This window comes from Botryllus schlosseri, chromosome 2 (assembly GCF_051294905.1).
Source record: "Botryllus schlosseri isolate E-star chromosome 2, Bs_hap1, whole genome shotgun sequence".
Taxonomy (NCBI): domain Eukaryota; kingdom Metazoa; phylum Chordata; class Ascidiacea; order Stolidobranchia; family Styelidae; genus Botryllus; species Botryllus schlosseri.
This window is the reverse complement of record NC_137237.1, coordinates 6,357,188-6,374,925: the sequence shown is the minus strand read 5'-3', so window position 1 is coordinate 6,374,925 and position 17,738 is coordinate 6,357,188. Positions and strand designations below refer to the sequence as shown.

Sequence of the window (17,738 nt, the reverse complement as noted above, 5' to 3'; positions counted from 1 at the left end):
ATGATGATGATGAGGGGGCGCTAGAGGAAAAAAGGTTAAGAACCGCTGGTATATGCTGTAGGGCTCAAATTACACTATTATATTAAAAACGAAAAATTGAAGTCACCCTGAATCGCGCCAAGCGTGAATAAGATTTTCAAGTTTAATTATAATCTGAGATTTGGCACCAATTCGTTGATTCAAAATGCATATTGACGGCCGCCAACAGACGATAATTTAATGTGTAGTGGGCCACGTAATTATTGCTTTACGGCGGCTTGCGACCATACCTCTGCAGTTGGTTACCTCTGGCCTCTTGAAATAAGGATGAGCATGAGCAAGCCTGCAACGTATTGGAAATGCTAAATACTAATCAGGGTTCGACGTCATAACCGGTATACCGGATCACCATCTGAAACGGTGGTTCTCAGTGCTTTGCTTACGCCTCTATGTCCGTACAAACGACTCAAACTGAATATATTTGGCCACTTGAAATTGACCCGAAGTTTAGAAATAACTTGATATATTCACGGAAAATGCAATTGAAATTTTCACCGCCGTTACGTTTATTCGGGCAGAACTGTTTTATTGGCCTTATATCACTGAAATGCATATAATGGTCGGCTCGTTGTAGTTCAGACAAATATTTCTCCTAAATTAGGGTTAAAACCAGCTTAATGTAACATCCAAACCCAGAGACAACCGAGACCGGAGACAAATTGCACCCACGAGTTTCGCATTTTTCCTTTTTTATTGTACAAAGGTGAGACAGGATCACCACGAAAGAAATTAGAGAGACGTCCTTAATAACTGAAGCGTACTGAGAAACTATACTACACGTATACCGCACGAAAGAAAGAGAGAACAACGCCAAGACGCACAGTGGCTAATAAAGCATCAAGGAAAACGTGACGCAAACACCTCAGAAACAACGCGTATTGCCAAAACACACACACGCACGCCCGATTACAAATATACTCCCGGCCCGACAACAGCCAAAAGGGGCGTCGAACTACATAGTCAAACGAAATCAGCGGTTGAAAGAAGAAAAATACCGAATTCGCGCGAACAGTACATCGAATCGAACGTAGACAAAACGAAATGCAAAGTATAAAAATTCGAAACAGAGATACCCGAACCGTGAAGGCGATAGCAAACGTTACACGAAAATCGCGACCACAAGATATCTTTCGACATCATTTTACGCCTTTGAACGCATAATAAAAAGTCCTCATGAGTATACATCACCAGCAATCATTTCGAAATTAAATTAAAATACTCGCATTGGTCGCAACGACTCGTTTCACGTAACAGCGCGAACAGCCGTGAGTTTTACGCAGCAATATTGACGGAGGATGCTTGGTGTCAAGAAATTGAAGGTCGTCGAATTCAACCCGTCATGATGCCGTTTTACAGAACGTACGTTTAAAATTCCGACTTTTTTCCGGCCACGCCGCCCTTGTATTAGAACTGGCCACAAATGCGAAACATGAGATGGATAAATTAAGATATAACTTATGTCATGGCGGAGGCGTAATGAAAAGATGGAACATTAATTGCAAAATTCGCCTGGCGCCGGGCGCGTTCCGTCCACAGTATACCCCGCGCTGATCTCCTCACAGGCAAGACACCTTCGATTCACAGGTTGTGGGTCTCCCGCATCGGGGCGTCCATTTTAGCAAAGCCGAACAGCTCGTGACGGCTCTGAACCAGGGTCTGTACGATTTCTTTCTGGTACTGCGTGTCGTCGAGACTGTAACGGGCCTGACCCGATTTCTCGGGCGGCCGGAGCATGGTCGGTCCGAACACGATGCCCAGATTCTGCGCGTTCATTTGATTGTCTTCCCGGTCGCACACTCTGAATTAATAACAGGCGAATATAAATAATAGACTTGTTCATCAGCGCAGCCCGCAGGTACGTGTTCAGTCTCCGGAAAATTAATGTTCGGAATTGATTGGATTTACTTCTCGGAGACAGATCGCTGGTCACATAGGACGCAGAATATAATATTTTCGTCAGTGTTTTTACAGAGTACACCCGCTGTTTTTCGCAAGTACACAAAACGGTTTGACTCTTTCCATATTTGCGCCTTTCGTGCATTGAAGATCATCTAAAACAGTGGTTCCCAACCTCAATCTCGACACAAATTTTCGCCCCCCATATTTGCGGATCTGAAAAATCGGGGATTTCAGTCATCTAACTCTGATCTCTGGTGACTTCACTGAAAAGGGGCCATTTTTCGAAGTTGTAGGTGCTCGGAAAAAAAGGTTTCCGGGTCTATTTTCCGTTGAGTTGACCTTTTTTCGAGTCATATGCATAACAGGCCGTCGTCAAGTGCATTTTTCTGACCGTGCTAATTAAATATATCTCACTGTACGTTCTAACATTTTCGTCCCCTTGTTTCTTATAATCGGCCACTGGGGGGGGGGGGGGGGGATATCGTCCACGTTGGGAACCACAGACATAAAATGCTCAACACGCAGACCGCTTGATGACAGGAATCTCGGAAGAACCAGGGTCAAAATAGATCAGTGGTTCCGAACCCGGGGCTCAGGAACTCTCTGGAACTACATACAGGCGGTCTGTGAATGTACTTTGACAACAACACTAAAACTAATTTCAGATCGACGTGGGGCAACAGCTTGCACGCAAAACCGATGAGACGCCGTCAATTATTTGCATATTTGACCGACCAAACCCGGTCGTATAGACGCAACTTGTCAAAGGTCAAACCGGCCACCCTTTTTCCAATTGACATTTAATTTTATTCGGTAACTGTCCCACAGTGATGACACTGTAAACCATTGCAATCGACAAACCTAACAAGCGTTAACCACCTGCATTGGGTAAGAAACACTGCTAATACGAATCGGTGTGTCATGAATATGACTCCAACGAGGCGCTCATTAACCGCTTTTTCATACGCTCTACCTAAATTAAGACAGTCGATATTTACCTTCCGAGATGCATCATAATATGCTTCAAGGTTTGCAAGTGAGCCGGCGGCATCACGTCCAGCGCAGTACGTATCGCTTCCAGTTTACCGTCGGAAAAGGAAAGTTCTGCGGGGAGAAACGCGACCAATTAGACGCAACGCCTTACCATGGGAAAGAACACGGCCGCACTTACTCGCAGCGTTGATGAATCTCGAGTATAAGTTAAAAGGTATCAAAGGAACGGGCAGTTCGCGCAGGTACAGCTTCAGACCGCCAGCGACAATGTTGATATCGTCGTACGAGGACAAGTCGACTTCGGCCCCGTCTAGAAAAATCGACACTGTTCGGCCTTGTGCTTGAAGCCGGTAACCGTTGCAATACTCACATCTGTCGAAGGCGATTTTTAAACGTTGCACGTCGTCGTGAAATCCGGAAACTCTGTACAGACCCTCCGATGTCAAACCTGAGCAAGAGAGCAATCTCTATGAACATACTAGAGCAATGGTTCGCTGGCGGTCAAGGCCGCGACTCACACAGTAGAATTCTCACTGAATCTCAGTGAATTGTCGTTATCATATATTTTGTCTTGTGTGAGATACATGTTTCATTTAATGACTTTGTTCTTTAACACCGTTATTGACGCGCAGTCCATTTTGCGCAACACAATTCTATTGGGTTACATTAGTTGCGTAATATCGCGAAAATTTGGGATTAGTCGACATCTTGAACATTAGCGTAAGAATTCGTCAAGTTTGTTAAATTTCAGAACCACGCACTGCGCTATTGAAAATAAATGACAAATCATTACTAAATACCATTAATACTTCACTACTTTTCCGAAGCATTAGAGTGGAATTTGTCAACTTCCGCTATGCATACACTCAAGTGGCCATACGATTTTAGACTTTTTTAGATTCAACTCCTGAAAATGACACAAACCTATCCCAAATTTACTTTCTACTTTACGAAAGTGCAAAAAGTCAGCGGTTTCGCCTAAAAACCGTTCAGCAGAAGTGCAATTAGGCTGAAATCACAACAACTCCAGTGTTAGTCCCAGTAAGCAGAGCAGGCCTGAGAATGTAAGATATTTGAAGCCCCACCTACATCCGCATCATCATATTACTTACACGTGCGAATTATCGGACCTATCGAATCCTACTTCTACTTGGAGCACAGTTTCTCGCGCTTTAAAAATCGACACTCCCAATTTTAATCTAGCAAATATTCACAGCATCACTTCTATTTCTACTGGGGTAACAACAATAAGTCCTTTGGATAACATTAGGAAGCTGGTTTCATTTGCTTAATATACGCCCTATGGCGAGCTGCGCTTTCAAGTCATACGGCACACAGTGTACTGTAGAAGCCAGGCGAGTTCAATGAAAGTAGCCGCGTGCGAATGGCTCTGCAGGCCTACAAGGCTACGCGCGTATCCCGGAAACCCACCTCTTCTCTCAATCTCCGCGATGCACTTGTCGACCACGATCGGCCTCTCGGTACCGTGAAGCTTCACCAAGGCAGTGAGGTCGATTCCGAACACAGTCTTAACGTGCTTCAGCGCCGGCTGGCAATCGCCGGGGACGAGCTTCGAGCACTGCTTGTGCACGTTGAGGCCGCAGTCTGCAACAAGTAAATGACGATACTAGTTTCGCGCAGGTAACATAAATCGAAAATCTCGACCTACCGCGACATTGCATGCCCTGTTGGATGATGCCCCACATGAAGTTTCCGCAGTATTCGCACCATTGAAGACCTCGGTAGGTGTGTGACTGAAAAGAGATCGATACGAATTTTCCACTGCGGACCTCTAGGTGTTATTACTGTACGGCTGGTCAAAATCGAGTACCTGAGTGCTTCTAGTCGTGTCGAATATTCCAGAATAGCTCATTATGACACGAGGAATGATGTGCAAAGTTCAAATTTGTACGTTTTATTCGACCAGAAAGAATATAATGACAGTTTTATATCACGTTAAAGATCACTAACTACTTTTTGACCTTACCCATTTCATTGCACTTTGAGACATGCTGCGGGTTGATCACGCCTTCACAGATAAGTCGTTTCTATACTAACGCGCGTAGATTTGTACTTTGGTTATGTTCAAAACAAGGCCCTTGTTTAAAACATGTTTTTTTTTCAAGCCATGACGTCACGAATATTCAAGTGTGACGTCATAGCGGATTGGCATTGACAATTGAAAATAGGGGGTAAATACAGCTCCTATGACGAAATATCTACGTGCTATACCTGTTGAACCGTCTCTTTCGAGGGTTCCAACCATCCCACATCGTATACGTCGGCTGTATCGGGTGGTACTCGTCCGTAGGCTCATACAACATGTTTTTTGGAAGTATTTACACAATTATGCCATAATTATACAACTTTTTTTGAAGGCCTTTGTTTAACATGTTTTAAACAAAGCGTTTTAAACAACCACTCGTCTAAAACGCAACTCTATTTGTAACACGCGCGTCGTATGACGCGACGCGACCAAACGCGGTTTACAGTGGAAATAGTACCGAAACTGTAATTCCCGTCGTTAAATTAATGGCAAGTGGCATGCAACTTCAGTTCTCGAAATAAATCATCTTTCGCTACTCGCGCTCGAATCATTGGAATTAAAACTCGATTCAGCTTCTTCGAATAATCGAATCATTGCGCAGTGTACGGTTGAATCACAAATCGAGTCTGATTATGTTACGCGCGCGTTTGGTTCGCGCAGCTCAGTTCTGTTCGCCTCGACATTACGACGGGCATGGGGCGATGTGATGCAATAGCGTACACGCAAAATACGTCTTAAAATAGATGAACTCGAACGCGTGTAACAATATTTCATCCCCAACGTCACATGTACCAATACAAAACGCGACTTCCTATCGAACCAGATGGCCGCGATGAGCCAGGCCAGTAATTACCGTCGGCGCAGCGCGAGGTCCCCTGAATCGACCAGAAAAGAGAATGGCCGAACCTCATAAACAACGTCGGAACATGCCGAAAACACCTTTGAAATCGCGCGCACTCGCGATAATTGCCGTCTTCGAATTCAATAGGAAAACGCGGAATGTCGAACCGCCGAGCGTTAATTGCTGGTTCCGGCCGGGTTACAATGGCGGCCACGGGGTCGCGCCAAAATGATTATAATTACCAAGAAAAAGAACCGACATTACGGAATGCATTGCCCGAATACGGTGCCGTGAAGGTGCGCGGGCGCGATGGAAATTACGGCGTTCTCAGCGATACGCATGACTAGTAATATGACATCACTCCCGTAAACGCCAGTTAACGGATATCTAACCTATAGGAAACACGCAGTCATGCCAGACAAGTTTAGAAGTTTCCAATAAAAAAGACCATCGACACCAATCGTTAAAAATATATTGGTCCTAGATTTATAATAAAGTCATGGACATTTTTGTAACCATACGGACGCGCGGAAAATGGATTGACAACGTAATTGGTCAACAACTAAAAATAGCAAATAACAAGAAGATTCAGAGAGCTAGACATAGAGACCCCGTGGCGCAATATGCATGATTTTGAGCAGCCATTGGGCGTCATAATCGACGTGACGTCAAACTGATTGAAGAATGTTATTTTTCCTTATAGAAAAGCACTCGATGATATGGCCATTGGCAGGCGGATTTATTCAAGGGTTGTCAAGAATGCTATGTGGTCGGTAACGAATACGTCTTCAGGAAGTTTTTGCCTAATTGCACCACTTACTCACGTGATTAAGATTATAGAAAATTTCAACTTGTACTCCAATATTCCTATTTTTAGCCAAAACTAGGAATTGATTACATTCTTTTTCGATCTCTCGAAAATCGTGCCTTCTATAAAGAATAAGGATGTTGGATATTTTTGTCCTAATGCTTTTGCGGCATATACGCCGAATCATGATATTCATATGCATGCCATGGGTGCCTGATGTGCCTACGCCGCTGGACCAGGAAGGTAGGCCTACATACCTATATATCCTTGTAAGGCTTTCTAAGTCATGCATCACCCCTCCATGTTATCCGGTAATGCTGAGCGTCAAGATGATAAGCCATGGATGCCATTGTTACTAATCAGGTCTGTGGACTGACCCTGTCTGGGATTGAACCCACGACCTATACCGATCTTATTCTACTTTACGACACTACTTCTATGCTTGTAGAAGTGATGACTATAACGACCACTGCTGCTCCGGGGTTCGACGCTACGGCGAACACAGCTCGGATTCGGTGTTTTTCGATCGGAATTTGATCAGTGCCCAAAGATGGATTCGATTTTGAGGATATCATTAAAACTAACCGACACCGGGACCGGAAATTCTCAACACGATCGAACAAGTGCATCGTTTTGTAAACTCTTTTCAACTTGATTATATCATCATCAGCGATCAATTGATCACGTTTGAAGTTCAGTACATGAACACAACCGCGTCCAACGGCGGACTTCAGTAAATTACACAAGTTAGCATGACACGACTCCCAGTAATGTACGAACCAGTCAAAGAACGGCGGTATCTCCGTAAACTATTCCCGCATTCTAAGCGCCGGGCGTGAAAATTGCCAAGAACCGCATTTTCGATCGCATCATTTCTGACATACACCCGTAATATCGTGTGTATAGGGTAGTAATCGAGCCTAACGCGATACAAGACGAGATAAACTCTATCTGATTCTGGATCGTATGTTTGCTTCCATTCCACAAGCGCACAGGCTCGGTAATCGAGACAGCCACGCGCGAGTAAATATTACCGTGTGACGGGCGTGCGGTTAATTTCTCGCGTTGTGGATTCGTGATTAGGGTCGTTAAATGTTTGTAGGCGACGCGCGGGCGCCGGAGTCTCACCTTAAATACGTGCTCCTTGTCGTAATAAGGCCCGTCGCTTCTCGGGGAAGACAGCGAACGCTGGTGGTGAATTCGGCGCGCTAGATTGTGCGGGGACGAGTCCCGCGCGGGGCTTTTCTTGCCTTTTCGCGGAGACGGGCCGCTGTTGGAACGCTGAGCCGGTTTCTAAAACAGCAATACTATTTTTAAACCGAAATATCGTATATTTATATCACAACAGCGTACATCGACACTTCGCAACACAACATTTACGAAGTTCACTTGTAAATCTCAAACGAGTTGAAGACCTCGTTAGCGCCGAAAGCTACATCAGTCGCTAATAATGACAATGTTCCGCTCTTATCGAAAGCAAAACGCGGATAAATGATTCGATAACACACGACCTACATCAAACAATCGATTCGGGAAATAACATCAAAGGACCCGGTACTGATCACGATGAAGGTCGTGTCTGTTCGGACCTTGTTCACTCAGCCGATAGCAAAATCATTGGAGTTCAGTCAATGAGTAGGCTATATATAGAATGTTGATTACCTGTACCGGGCAGAAACAAAATCTCATGCTGCTACGATCGAAAATACTAGAATCCCAATCTTTATTTTCGTCAGTTCAAAATACCACAAGGTTAAGAATACGAGATAGAGATACAATAAAAGACTGGTCAGGTTGTGGTAAGCGGCAAACCACTCTAAAACATCCAAATCAGTCTGTTGATATACTTGGTAGCAATAAAAAGAAAAATAGGTCGAAATGAGGCATGCACGAATTAAACAATATAGAGAAAAAAAGCAGACGTGTCGTTAACATCGTACAATTATATTGTCTTACAGAGTATCTAATTACTACTATACCAATACCGCACAGCAACAGTTTTACTGGCATTAACAACAGCGAAACTGAACTTAGTTGCAAAATATGTACTTAATAATATGACATTTGTAAATCATTTGTAATTCATTTCACACCAGAATATAAAATAAAGTGACTAACTCGTGATTAAGCAACCGTCACGGCTCTAAAACTTGAATCCTACTCTATAGAGTACAAATTTAACATAATACATCATTTAGCAACTCTGTTGTCAGGCTACAAATACACATTTTCAATCTTTGATGCAAGAAATCGTGAATTTATAACCGACCTTGCGCCAAGAGCTCTGATATAAATATACCAACCTTGGCCGGCACTTTAACAGGCGAAAATCCGTTTAATTTGCTCGGATTATTATGAGGTGACGCGGAACCGGTGGTGGCCCGTCTCTGAAGCGGTTTGTGACTGTGGGGCGGCGTCTTGATGGTGCCGTCTTCGCTTGAAGTTTCGGAATAGTTTCTCGTCTTTGGGTCGCTGTAGTTGGTGGTGTGCTTCCGCCTAGGCTTCGTACCGCTCAGTACTTCGGGCTGTTGCGAATACAAGTGAAATACAGTGAATATACAGTGACAACTGACTGATGGTCACGCTGTATGGAAGTTCACAGGATTGTTGCCAGCCCTTGAAGTGGATCCAATACAGTTTATGCCTATAGCCTATCTACATTCTGTATACATTATATGCGAATGGTCGATTGACACGACATTTTACTATGTTATACACAGAGGTGGTCAGTGACGTAGCACTTCTACTTTTTCAGAGCACTTACATGGCCTACTAACACTACTGACTTTTTGGTTTGGGGAATATATACACAACTTTAATGTGTGAATTTGACATAACAACTGGACGAAATGGCGCCCGTATCACGGTAACTGATAATATTTTCGACAATACACCCGTTTGTAGAGTTATTCGACATTATTCGTTAGTTGCGAACATGCACCCTGATACACCTCTGATGAACTGCTACCCCCCGACTAAATGCACTTTTTGGATCTGCATATTTGAGATGTTTCCAGACATTCGCTACTTCTGCTTAAAATAAGTAGAAATTGACGGCGTTATCCGTACACATATACTCGAGTACCAACGTTGACAACTTCCCTCAACTCTGGACTTATATATATTTTACGACTTAACCACACTATTAGTAGGTGTGCTGTTATCAATCCATAAAACGAGAATGATCAAAGTGTACACTGCGCTACGCATGCGGCGCACACGCACCCCAGTTACAGACACGATTACATATTTACCGCTGTAATCCCCGGTGTCAATTACAGTATTAGCACTGGAAATCCAAGCGACCGCAGTAACATAGTATTAAGTGCGGCGGGCTGAAAGTTAATGTATGACTGAGATTAATCTCTCACCGGCGGTACGCAGGAGGCCTGCATCGAATTCGCGATCGCCTGGGCTTGAAGATGACGCTGCGGAATAGTTCAAAGTTGTTAATTTGCGACCAACAACGCACTGTGAAGCATATTTACCATCAACTGCGGGGACTGCCCTTGCAACGCGGTTATTTTATCCCTGGATTCAGGGTGGTCGTCGGTAACACCGTTTTGCCTCCGCAGCTGCGATAATAAACCCGTCTTCGGCAAGCTATTGTCGTCTAAAGAGAATTATAGGTTTAGCGACTCAAGCCCGGGCTCAGTACCATTTGCGTTACCAGACCTGGACAACTATAGAAAATCTTCTGCCTTTTCAAAGCAGATCAGAATAAGAATTATGGCTACATAGTTGTTTCCCAAGCAGACTAGAATTGGTATTATAGCTACACAGTTTTTTTTTCAAAATTATACTACTGTAGAATTGGAACTAGCGCTACACAGTTTCCAAATTAAATAAGAAATAATTAATCAAATCAGGGTCCTTCCTTCTGAGAACGCGAACGGAAAATAGCAGCACAGAAAGCTTGGATCGTTTGGCAAGATACAGTTATGCTGGGGAGCTTTCAGGAAAACCAGAAATTAGATTACAATTAAAATTATAGCATAGAAACATTTCACAAATTAGATTAGAATTGGATCAAAGGAACATTTCACAAATTATGTTACCGGCATTTCGATCTAATTAAGTCTAATCATATAAATAACTAGAATTATCAAGTTTTCAAGTATGTTGGATACACCAGTGCACAGACTACGTATGTTCCGGATTCGGGCGATAACATGCGATCAAAAGGGTGTTAGATCTGATAAAATGGGCGGTCAGACGACCGAAAGGGATTACTATCGGAACAGAAAAGGTTACAGGCCCGCTGTATCGCATCATCCGAGACGCGCCTTCCCATGTTTCCATACCAGATAGGCGCGGGGTTTATTTTAGAAAGCTGTTTTATCCGACCATCCTCCGATGATACACGGCCCACTACAATTGCACGACGTTTCTCAATCTCCCATCCTATCAATGATCGTCTGATTTAGTGTTCTCCGCAAATGTAAGCAAGTCATTAACCTTGAACATGGAAGACTTCAAAACAAAGCCTGATTGGGCGTTTTAGACCGCCGATAGAAAACGTCTACTCGCACCGTGTTTATAATTGAGCTTGACATACAGACTGTTAAAGATTTGGCACGCGGATAACCATCGATATTTACTGTGGAGTTATCAACGCCGGTATATGATGCAAACACAATGCCTCTTCATTTGCGTTCGCTAGCAATTGAAATAGGGTGGGGAAATGCAACCGCAACTATGCAGTGGAATCACACCTCTCCCATTTCAATCACATCAATTATTTGTGATTTTGACTGCGATATCCGCGGAAAAAAGTTCATTTAACATCATGATGAAGCTTGAAGGAAAATATAAATTAACAATTACGTCTAAGGTTCAAGTTCGCACAGATTCGGAAAGTGCTTTGCGCGCGCTGTTAAAAATGACTGTAAATTTACGGTGCTATGGACCTTTTGTCAAGGTAAATTTTGCTCCTTTGACAGTCAAATGTAATCAAGGCGTAATTGCAGTGACATTTAATACTGGTTTGCTAGCCTTTGGGAAGCTGAATGCATGGCGCACATATTTGGGTTGGTGTACGATATATTAGGCTACACATAAGATGTCAGCGGTTACATGTTACAAACAAATTCTCTTTATCCAGATTTAACACGAACCGGTGTTTCCCATGGGCTATCTGCAGTACACACTCGTTTCCAGCCGGTTACAATTTCATATGACAGATTAAAAGCTGTTGTAACTAACATGTATCGTACCAATCCGCGGGAACTGACCACACAATAAATTTCACGAGTGACTATAGTAGTCGCTACGAACCGAGCCGTTTGTTTACTTCAAGTAAATACCAGCAAACGTGTCGCAATCTACGCATCGCGACACTACAGCCAGCTGCGTCTACAGCAGAGCATGCTGGTAGTTGATACCGCGCCACCGCGTTATCGCGCTTTTGCAGTATCCGCAGGTAGCTTTATGGATATTAATGAGGTCGTGACGGAGGCGTTGTGTATCCACAAAACTCGCGAACAGTCTGCATATTGTTTTGCGCCGCGCGTAATTAGTTTAGATTATGTTACGACGGTTCAATGTGGTGCTATAATTATCATAGGATAGAATCGAAATTCACCGGTGTTACCATTACAACGCATTTTTGTAACCTCACGGATCACATAAAACCGCTCATTACAGCGATTCCAGTAATAGGTGTACCCATGGACCTTTTTCCGATACGTTGAAAGGTTAAAAGTTGAATCCGTAAGGCTTCTGAATTCTGCACACAGTAACAACGGCACTGACATCTATTCTACTGTTGCCTACAATAATCCTACAACATTCCGCAGTAATGGCAGATGACAGTTTTTGTGACTAAGGGGACATTTCTAGTTCGCCGAATACTTGCAGATTATCGTAAGGGCTACCCAGTGTGGCAAAGGTAATTAACCACTTACCTAATCACTGTGAAAATGAATTAAGCTATCAATAAGTACCGTGTAGGTATGGTGTCAGACGTCATGCAAAGTGAGATACGCTTTGGGCGGATAAATAGCATAACCTTTATACCACGAATAATCATATTTATTTTATCTGAAGTGTGCGACGTGACATATATTCCTGCATGTCGACATGAAGGCTCAACACACCCTGGGCAAGTTCAAAGGGACTTCTCGCGTGATCATTACGCGGGCACAGCTCTGACAGTAAGTTTATCGGCCGCCCGCGCGTCCCGTGTGTTTTTCAAATGTCGTTACACGAAACAACGAATTCCTATGTGCAATTATTTCATCGGCGGCGCTAAATTAGCGCGCCGCTCGATTTCCATGTTCGCCCGGGGCGTAGGCTTCCAGGAGCGCGTCTTCCGCGCAGATACGGGACGGCGATAACTCGCGATCCTCAAGATTGATTGCGAACTTCTACTAAATAGATGTGGCCAAAATACGGTGGAACAAATTAATCTGTTGGGACGTTCACAGGGCCGACGATGTTTGCAAAATACAGTTTGAGACGCGTATGGAATCTACAAGTCTATAGGCCTATCTTATCTGACTATCTTTAAATAAGATCGCACCGCAAAATGTTCCGAAACGTACGGAAGCGTTATGCAAGCGCACAAATAGCAAATGAGCTTATCACGATATTTTTCGAATTATGAAGATGTTACATCGATAGCAGTCCAATAAATACCAGTTTTGTTTTACCGTAAAAACTACCTCATTGTGTTTGTTAACATTTGGCTGTCACGGTCGAACTTGTTGTACAGCGATTTAATAGTCGCCAAATCATTTCCAACAGGTGAGATAAAGGTATAGCAGACACGGTTGAACTTGTTTTACAGCACTGGTTCTCAACCTTTTTATTACCGCCTATGATTTTGTTGCGCCTCAACAGATTAACGAATAGCTCAACTTTACTCCAAATGTATACAGGATTATTAACATGGACGGATACACATCACTAATGACATATTCTTTCGTTCCAATGTCTGATATATTTCTACACGGAACCAAAACAAAGCGACGACATCAAAGCTGTTTCTACCGAATTACGGATACAAATTACACACTGGGACTTCCCAGTATATAGCGACGGCGCTCGAATTATTTCCCGAATGGACAATAGATTTATTAGGAGCATTTTACGTCTACATATCGTCGTAGCTGTATGTCCATCGTTCAAATTTTGATATCTATTGTTCAAATTTAAAGAAAATAAAGTTTTTGTTAAATTTGCCTTTTTTCGGCCACATCTTGGTTTGTCACATTGTTTCAAAGTTAACCTGGTCAGGCAATGGCCGAAGGAAACTGAAAAGTTTACAAGAACCTAACTATCTCAAAATGTATAAAACGGATGTCACATACTTTGATAACACAGCGACGATATGCCATATTCCTAAGACTGTGGGTCGCAATACCAATCGACCATATCCCCGCACTGAACTAGCAGATCAACATACATAACGTTTCTGGATGCCACAGCCGCGAGGTATGTAAGAAAAGTCACCAAGTTCACGGAGATTACGTCATCTCCGCGGCCTCCGACGACAAACATCTGTACTCGTACTAAATACAGCCAGTCATGTCTCTATACAACCAATATGGTTCTATTAACGAGCTGTACCGGTGGATTAAGAGATGGTGACTTATCGTTCGCAGTGCGGATTGTTGAACGATACGGTCGAGAACCAAGGAAAGGATAATCCGACAGAGAATTGACAAATGCGATTTGCGGTCACGGGCCGTTAATTAACGACATTTTCGGCGGGAAAATCATCGAAATTCGAAAACCTTGCCAGATCACCAACGACATCACTACTTGAATTAGAGTCGACAAATATACAGTGAAACAAGGAAAGGTTTCGCTGGTCGACTTAGTCGGCCAATACAAACATATTTATGGCGTTACTATGTCTGAATTTGATCAACAACAATCACAAGTAATGACATTTTAAAGCCAAGACAAAGAATCGACAGTCGATGCAAATTCAACTCAGAAAGAAAACTAATTATATACCGATCGAAAATAGTATCTCTATTCACAACGAGGAAGATTTGCAGTACAGCAAATTTCTACTAGTGTGTTGTGTTCAAACTCCGATGGCGGATATGAATTCGTTTTCTCAAAAAGTCCTGTCAGTCCCGTTCACTGTTCCGCGGCACCGCACTTTTTTGACAAGACATCACGACACAGTGTATGGAGATCGGAATCGGAAATTTATCTATCACACCCCCGCTACTCGGTAAACACGAAGAGCGCTTCTAATGACGCTTCTAATGCCAATCAATGAGAGCCGAGCCCAGGAATACTCAATTATTTCTAACAAAGGTTCAGTCAGAAAAGTTTAAAATTTGCTTAGGTCCATTTAAACCAGTGGTTCTCAGCCTGGGGCGCGCGAAATAGCGGTCAATTGAAAAATTTTTCCGCGTTCCGCGCGATTTACCTCCAGTTAAAGCGTGTTTCTCTATATATAGACCGAATTTCATATTTTTGAATTCCCTCATCAACAGTCATAACCTTCCATTCCACAAACAATCTGTTGGGGTTGCTAGCATCCCGGTTGGATTTTGTGATATGATGATAAGGGTGGCGCGAAATTTTTCACTATCATACCGGGGGGCGTGTCTAAAAAAAGGTTGAGAACCACTGATTTAAACAAAGGTTCAAATTCTCATGGCGTGATTTACATTCATGCAAATTTAGATCATGCAAATTTAACAAGGTCACATTTCCTACAACTACATGCAAAATATTAGCAAACGCAACGATTGAATGTTCTATTGGTCATACATAGTGGAAGAAATGTTATAAGGTCCGGATTCATCACGAAAAAGGTACGCATTCGGAGTGCGGTCCGCCATTAATTAGCCCAAGCCTAGCCTGTTCGACTCGCCCGGGATTGAACTCTAAACCATCTCACACTGTCATCTGCCCATGAACTATGAATCGTCGCGTAATGTCAACAACACGAACACAACGCTCTAGGCTCAACACAGGACGTTAGTAACGCACCGGAGTGTCAACACAAATATCACCAACAATGAATGACGCAGGTAAACCCGGCAATATTCGCAAACCGACCTGAGCTGCAGCTTCGCGCGGCCGTGTTGTGGGGCGACGGCGAGCTCTCCCTCTCCTCCCCGGTCCACTCCTCGGATGATACGTGGCTGATAGAGTCGGCGGGGTGCTGAATTGAGATGACAAAGTTAGCGGTTTAGTATCGGGCCGGACAAAATCGGGTGCCCGACTGTTCCAGTTCCATTATCACTCATTTTGACCGCATAGGAAAAAGAATGATGTGGAAAGTGCCGACATATACATTTTGTGCGACTACAAGGAAATTAATGCCAGATCTAACACACATTAAAGATAACGTGGCATATTGTCAACCATGCCTGTTTCATCGCACATTCTGAAAATACTGTGAGTTTATTCCCGACTTCACAGTTATGTCATTTCCACTATCGTGCCTGCAGCTGTGTAATACATGTTTTGTATGCTGCAATACGACCAACAACACGAAGTTTAAAGGCTGAAAGGTCGCAACAAACCTTGAAATAACTTTCGGAAGCCTGCACGTTGCCGGACGAGGACAGATTGCTCAAACTGGAGTCGCATGATCCGCTGCTAGGGCCTCTGAAAATGGAAGCGATCAGGATTAGTCAGGTGACACACGGGAAACGAAAGTCGTGGATTCCGCTGATTTCAACAATAGCGCAAGGCGCAGATCGGGTAAACACCAATTTCCTGCATAAAATCATAATTTCACACCCGTTGAAATGGGCGAAATTCTATATAATATATCCCAGGCGTGGTCCGGCTCCTGTCTTCGTGGCTTACTTCAAAAAAGGCGGTAACAGAATCCACTGTAACCCCGGGATAACATATATAGTATATACACAAGAATTCGTCAATTTTGATCATTTTAACCCATTGGAATGAATGTAAAAGCAAAACATATGGATCTATAAAAATTGGTTAATTCGACTCATTTCGCCAATTGGAATGAGTGTGGGTGGATGCAACATTTTGTACCGTTGCACAATACGCTATGGATATCTGGAGAAATAGACTCGGTTTCCACATATGCATTTACAGCGTAGTACAATTGTTCATTTGTTAGCGAATGTTTCGATTATACACAACCGTATCATCGTATCATATCATAGTAAAGAAATCCTCTTTGCAACAAACGCACCAGTAAAGCCGGCAATATCTCAACTCCATCACACAGGATTAATGACGTATACGCAGAGCGATTAGACGTGAATAAGTCATTGAAACAATAGCCGGTATGATACCGAATCGCAACCGTCCTACTCACGAATTCATCAACATCGCAGCCTCGTACGGAACTCTCTTGCTATTTTTTACTACGAAAGTGCAAGCCGCAAGACCGCGTCGTTGAAACCCAAATGCTCGCATTTGTCATGATTCGAGTCAGAATGCGTTCACATTTGGGGCGTCAACAGAGCAGACCTGGACAACTATACACTGTAAATATTTTTCCGTTTCGTGTAAAAAAAAACTAAACACCAGAAAAGGTGTTTGGTGTTGTAGTTTGGCGTTGTCAAATGCTGTGTTGTCTCATGTAGGCGTTTTCTACGATATCGAGCATGGACTAAATATTTGCACTGTAAAAACTGTGTCCAATTTTAAAATCACCTTAAAAGGTGGAAGCTATTACCACCCTTATAAGGTGGAAAACTTATTATATACAACATTCATTCCCATCCGGAGATACACCATTCTTATCCAGATAACCTCGAGCACAATGTGCACGAAAACTGCGAAGCTTCCTTCTAACATTCATTTGTGGGTATATCTATAGCAGTGGTCGGGAACCTATGGCTCGCGAGCCATATATGGCTCTTTTGGGTATACAAGATATGGCTCTTTGCTAAATATTTATTTTTGTACTGAATTGATCAATATTGCAGCGACTGAGCAACTTGTTAGTAAATTTTCATCCCAGCCAGAATAATTATTCTCGTGACAGTATAAACAATTAAACGCGTTCTTGAGAGGTGAAGACGCATTGCCATCTTCAGGTTTAGGGGCTCGGACTCCCTCTTTCGAAAATCCTCAAATTTAAGTTACTGTCGCGCCGGCGACCAATATCACGTTGATTAATCATAGAGCATAGCAGACATGACAACGCC

At 43.1% G+C, this 17,738-nt stretch overlaps 1 protein-coding gene across 4 annotated transcripts in view; it reads right to left on the bottom strand.

Annotated features, from left to right (window-relative positions):
- Positions 1-711: 711 nt before the first annotated feature.
- The window catches only part of LOC145433185 (uncharacterized), a 49,118-nt gene continuing 32,091 nt past the window's right edge, over positions 712-17,738 (bottom strand). For 2 of the 4 annotated variants that reach the window (XM_080310150.1, XM_080310148.1), the window contains 12 exons: positions 16,128-16,212; positions 15,658-15,763; positions 10,116-10,240; positions 9,999-10,055; positions 8,931-9,152; positions 7,756-7,920; positions 4,601-4,685; positions 4,363-4,536; positions 3,302-3,379; positions 3,110-3,241; positions 2,937-3,042; positions 712-1,837 (listed from right to left, as the gene is read on the bottom strand). In XM_080310150.1, the coding sequence (XP_080166276.1) occupies positions 1,618-1,837; positions 2,937-3,042; positions 3,110-3,241; positions 3,302-3,379; positions 4,363-4,536; positions 4,601-4,685; positions 7,756-7,920; positions 8,931-9,152; positions 9,999-10,055; positions 10,116-10,240; positions 15,658-15,763; positions 16,128-16,212 (1,555 nt within the window). In that variant the 3' untranslated portion in view covers positions 712-1,617. Of the gene's footprint in view, positions 1,838-1,896; positions 2,152-2,936; positions 3,043-3,109; positions 3,242-3,301; positions 3,380-4,362; positions 4,537-4,600; positions 4,686-7,755; positions 7,921-8,930; positions 9,153-9,998; positions 10,056-10,115; positions 10,241-15,657; positions 15,764-16,127; positions 16,213-17,738 lie in introns of those variants that run through there. The other 2 variants (XM_080310149.1, XM_080310151.1) reach the window with 2 other exon arrangements.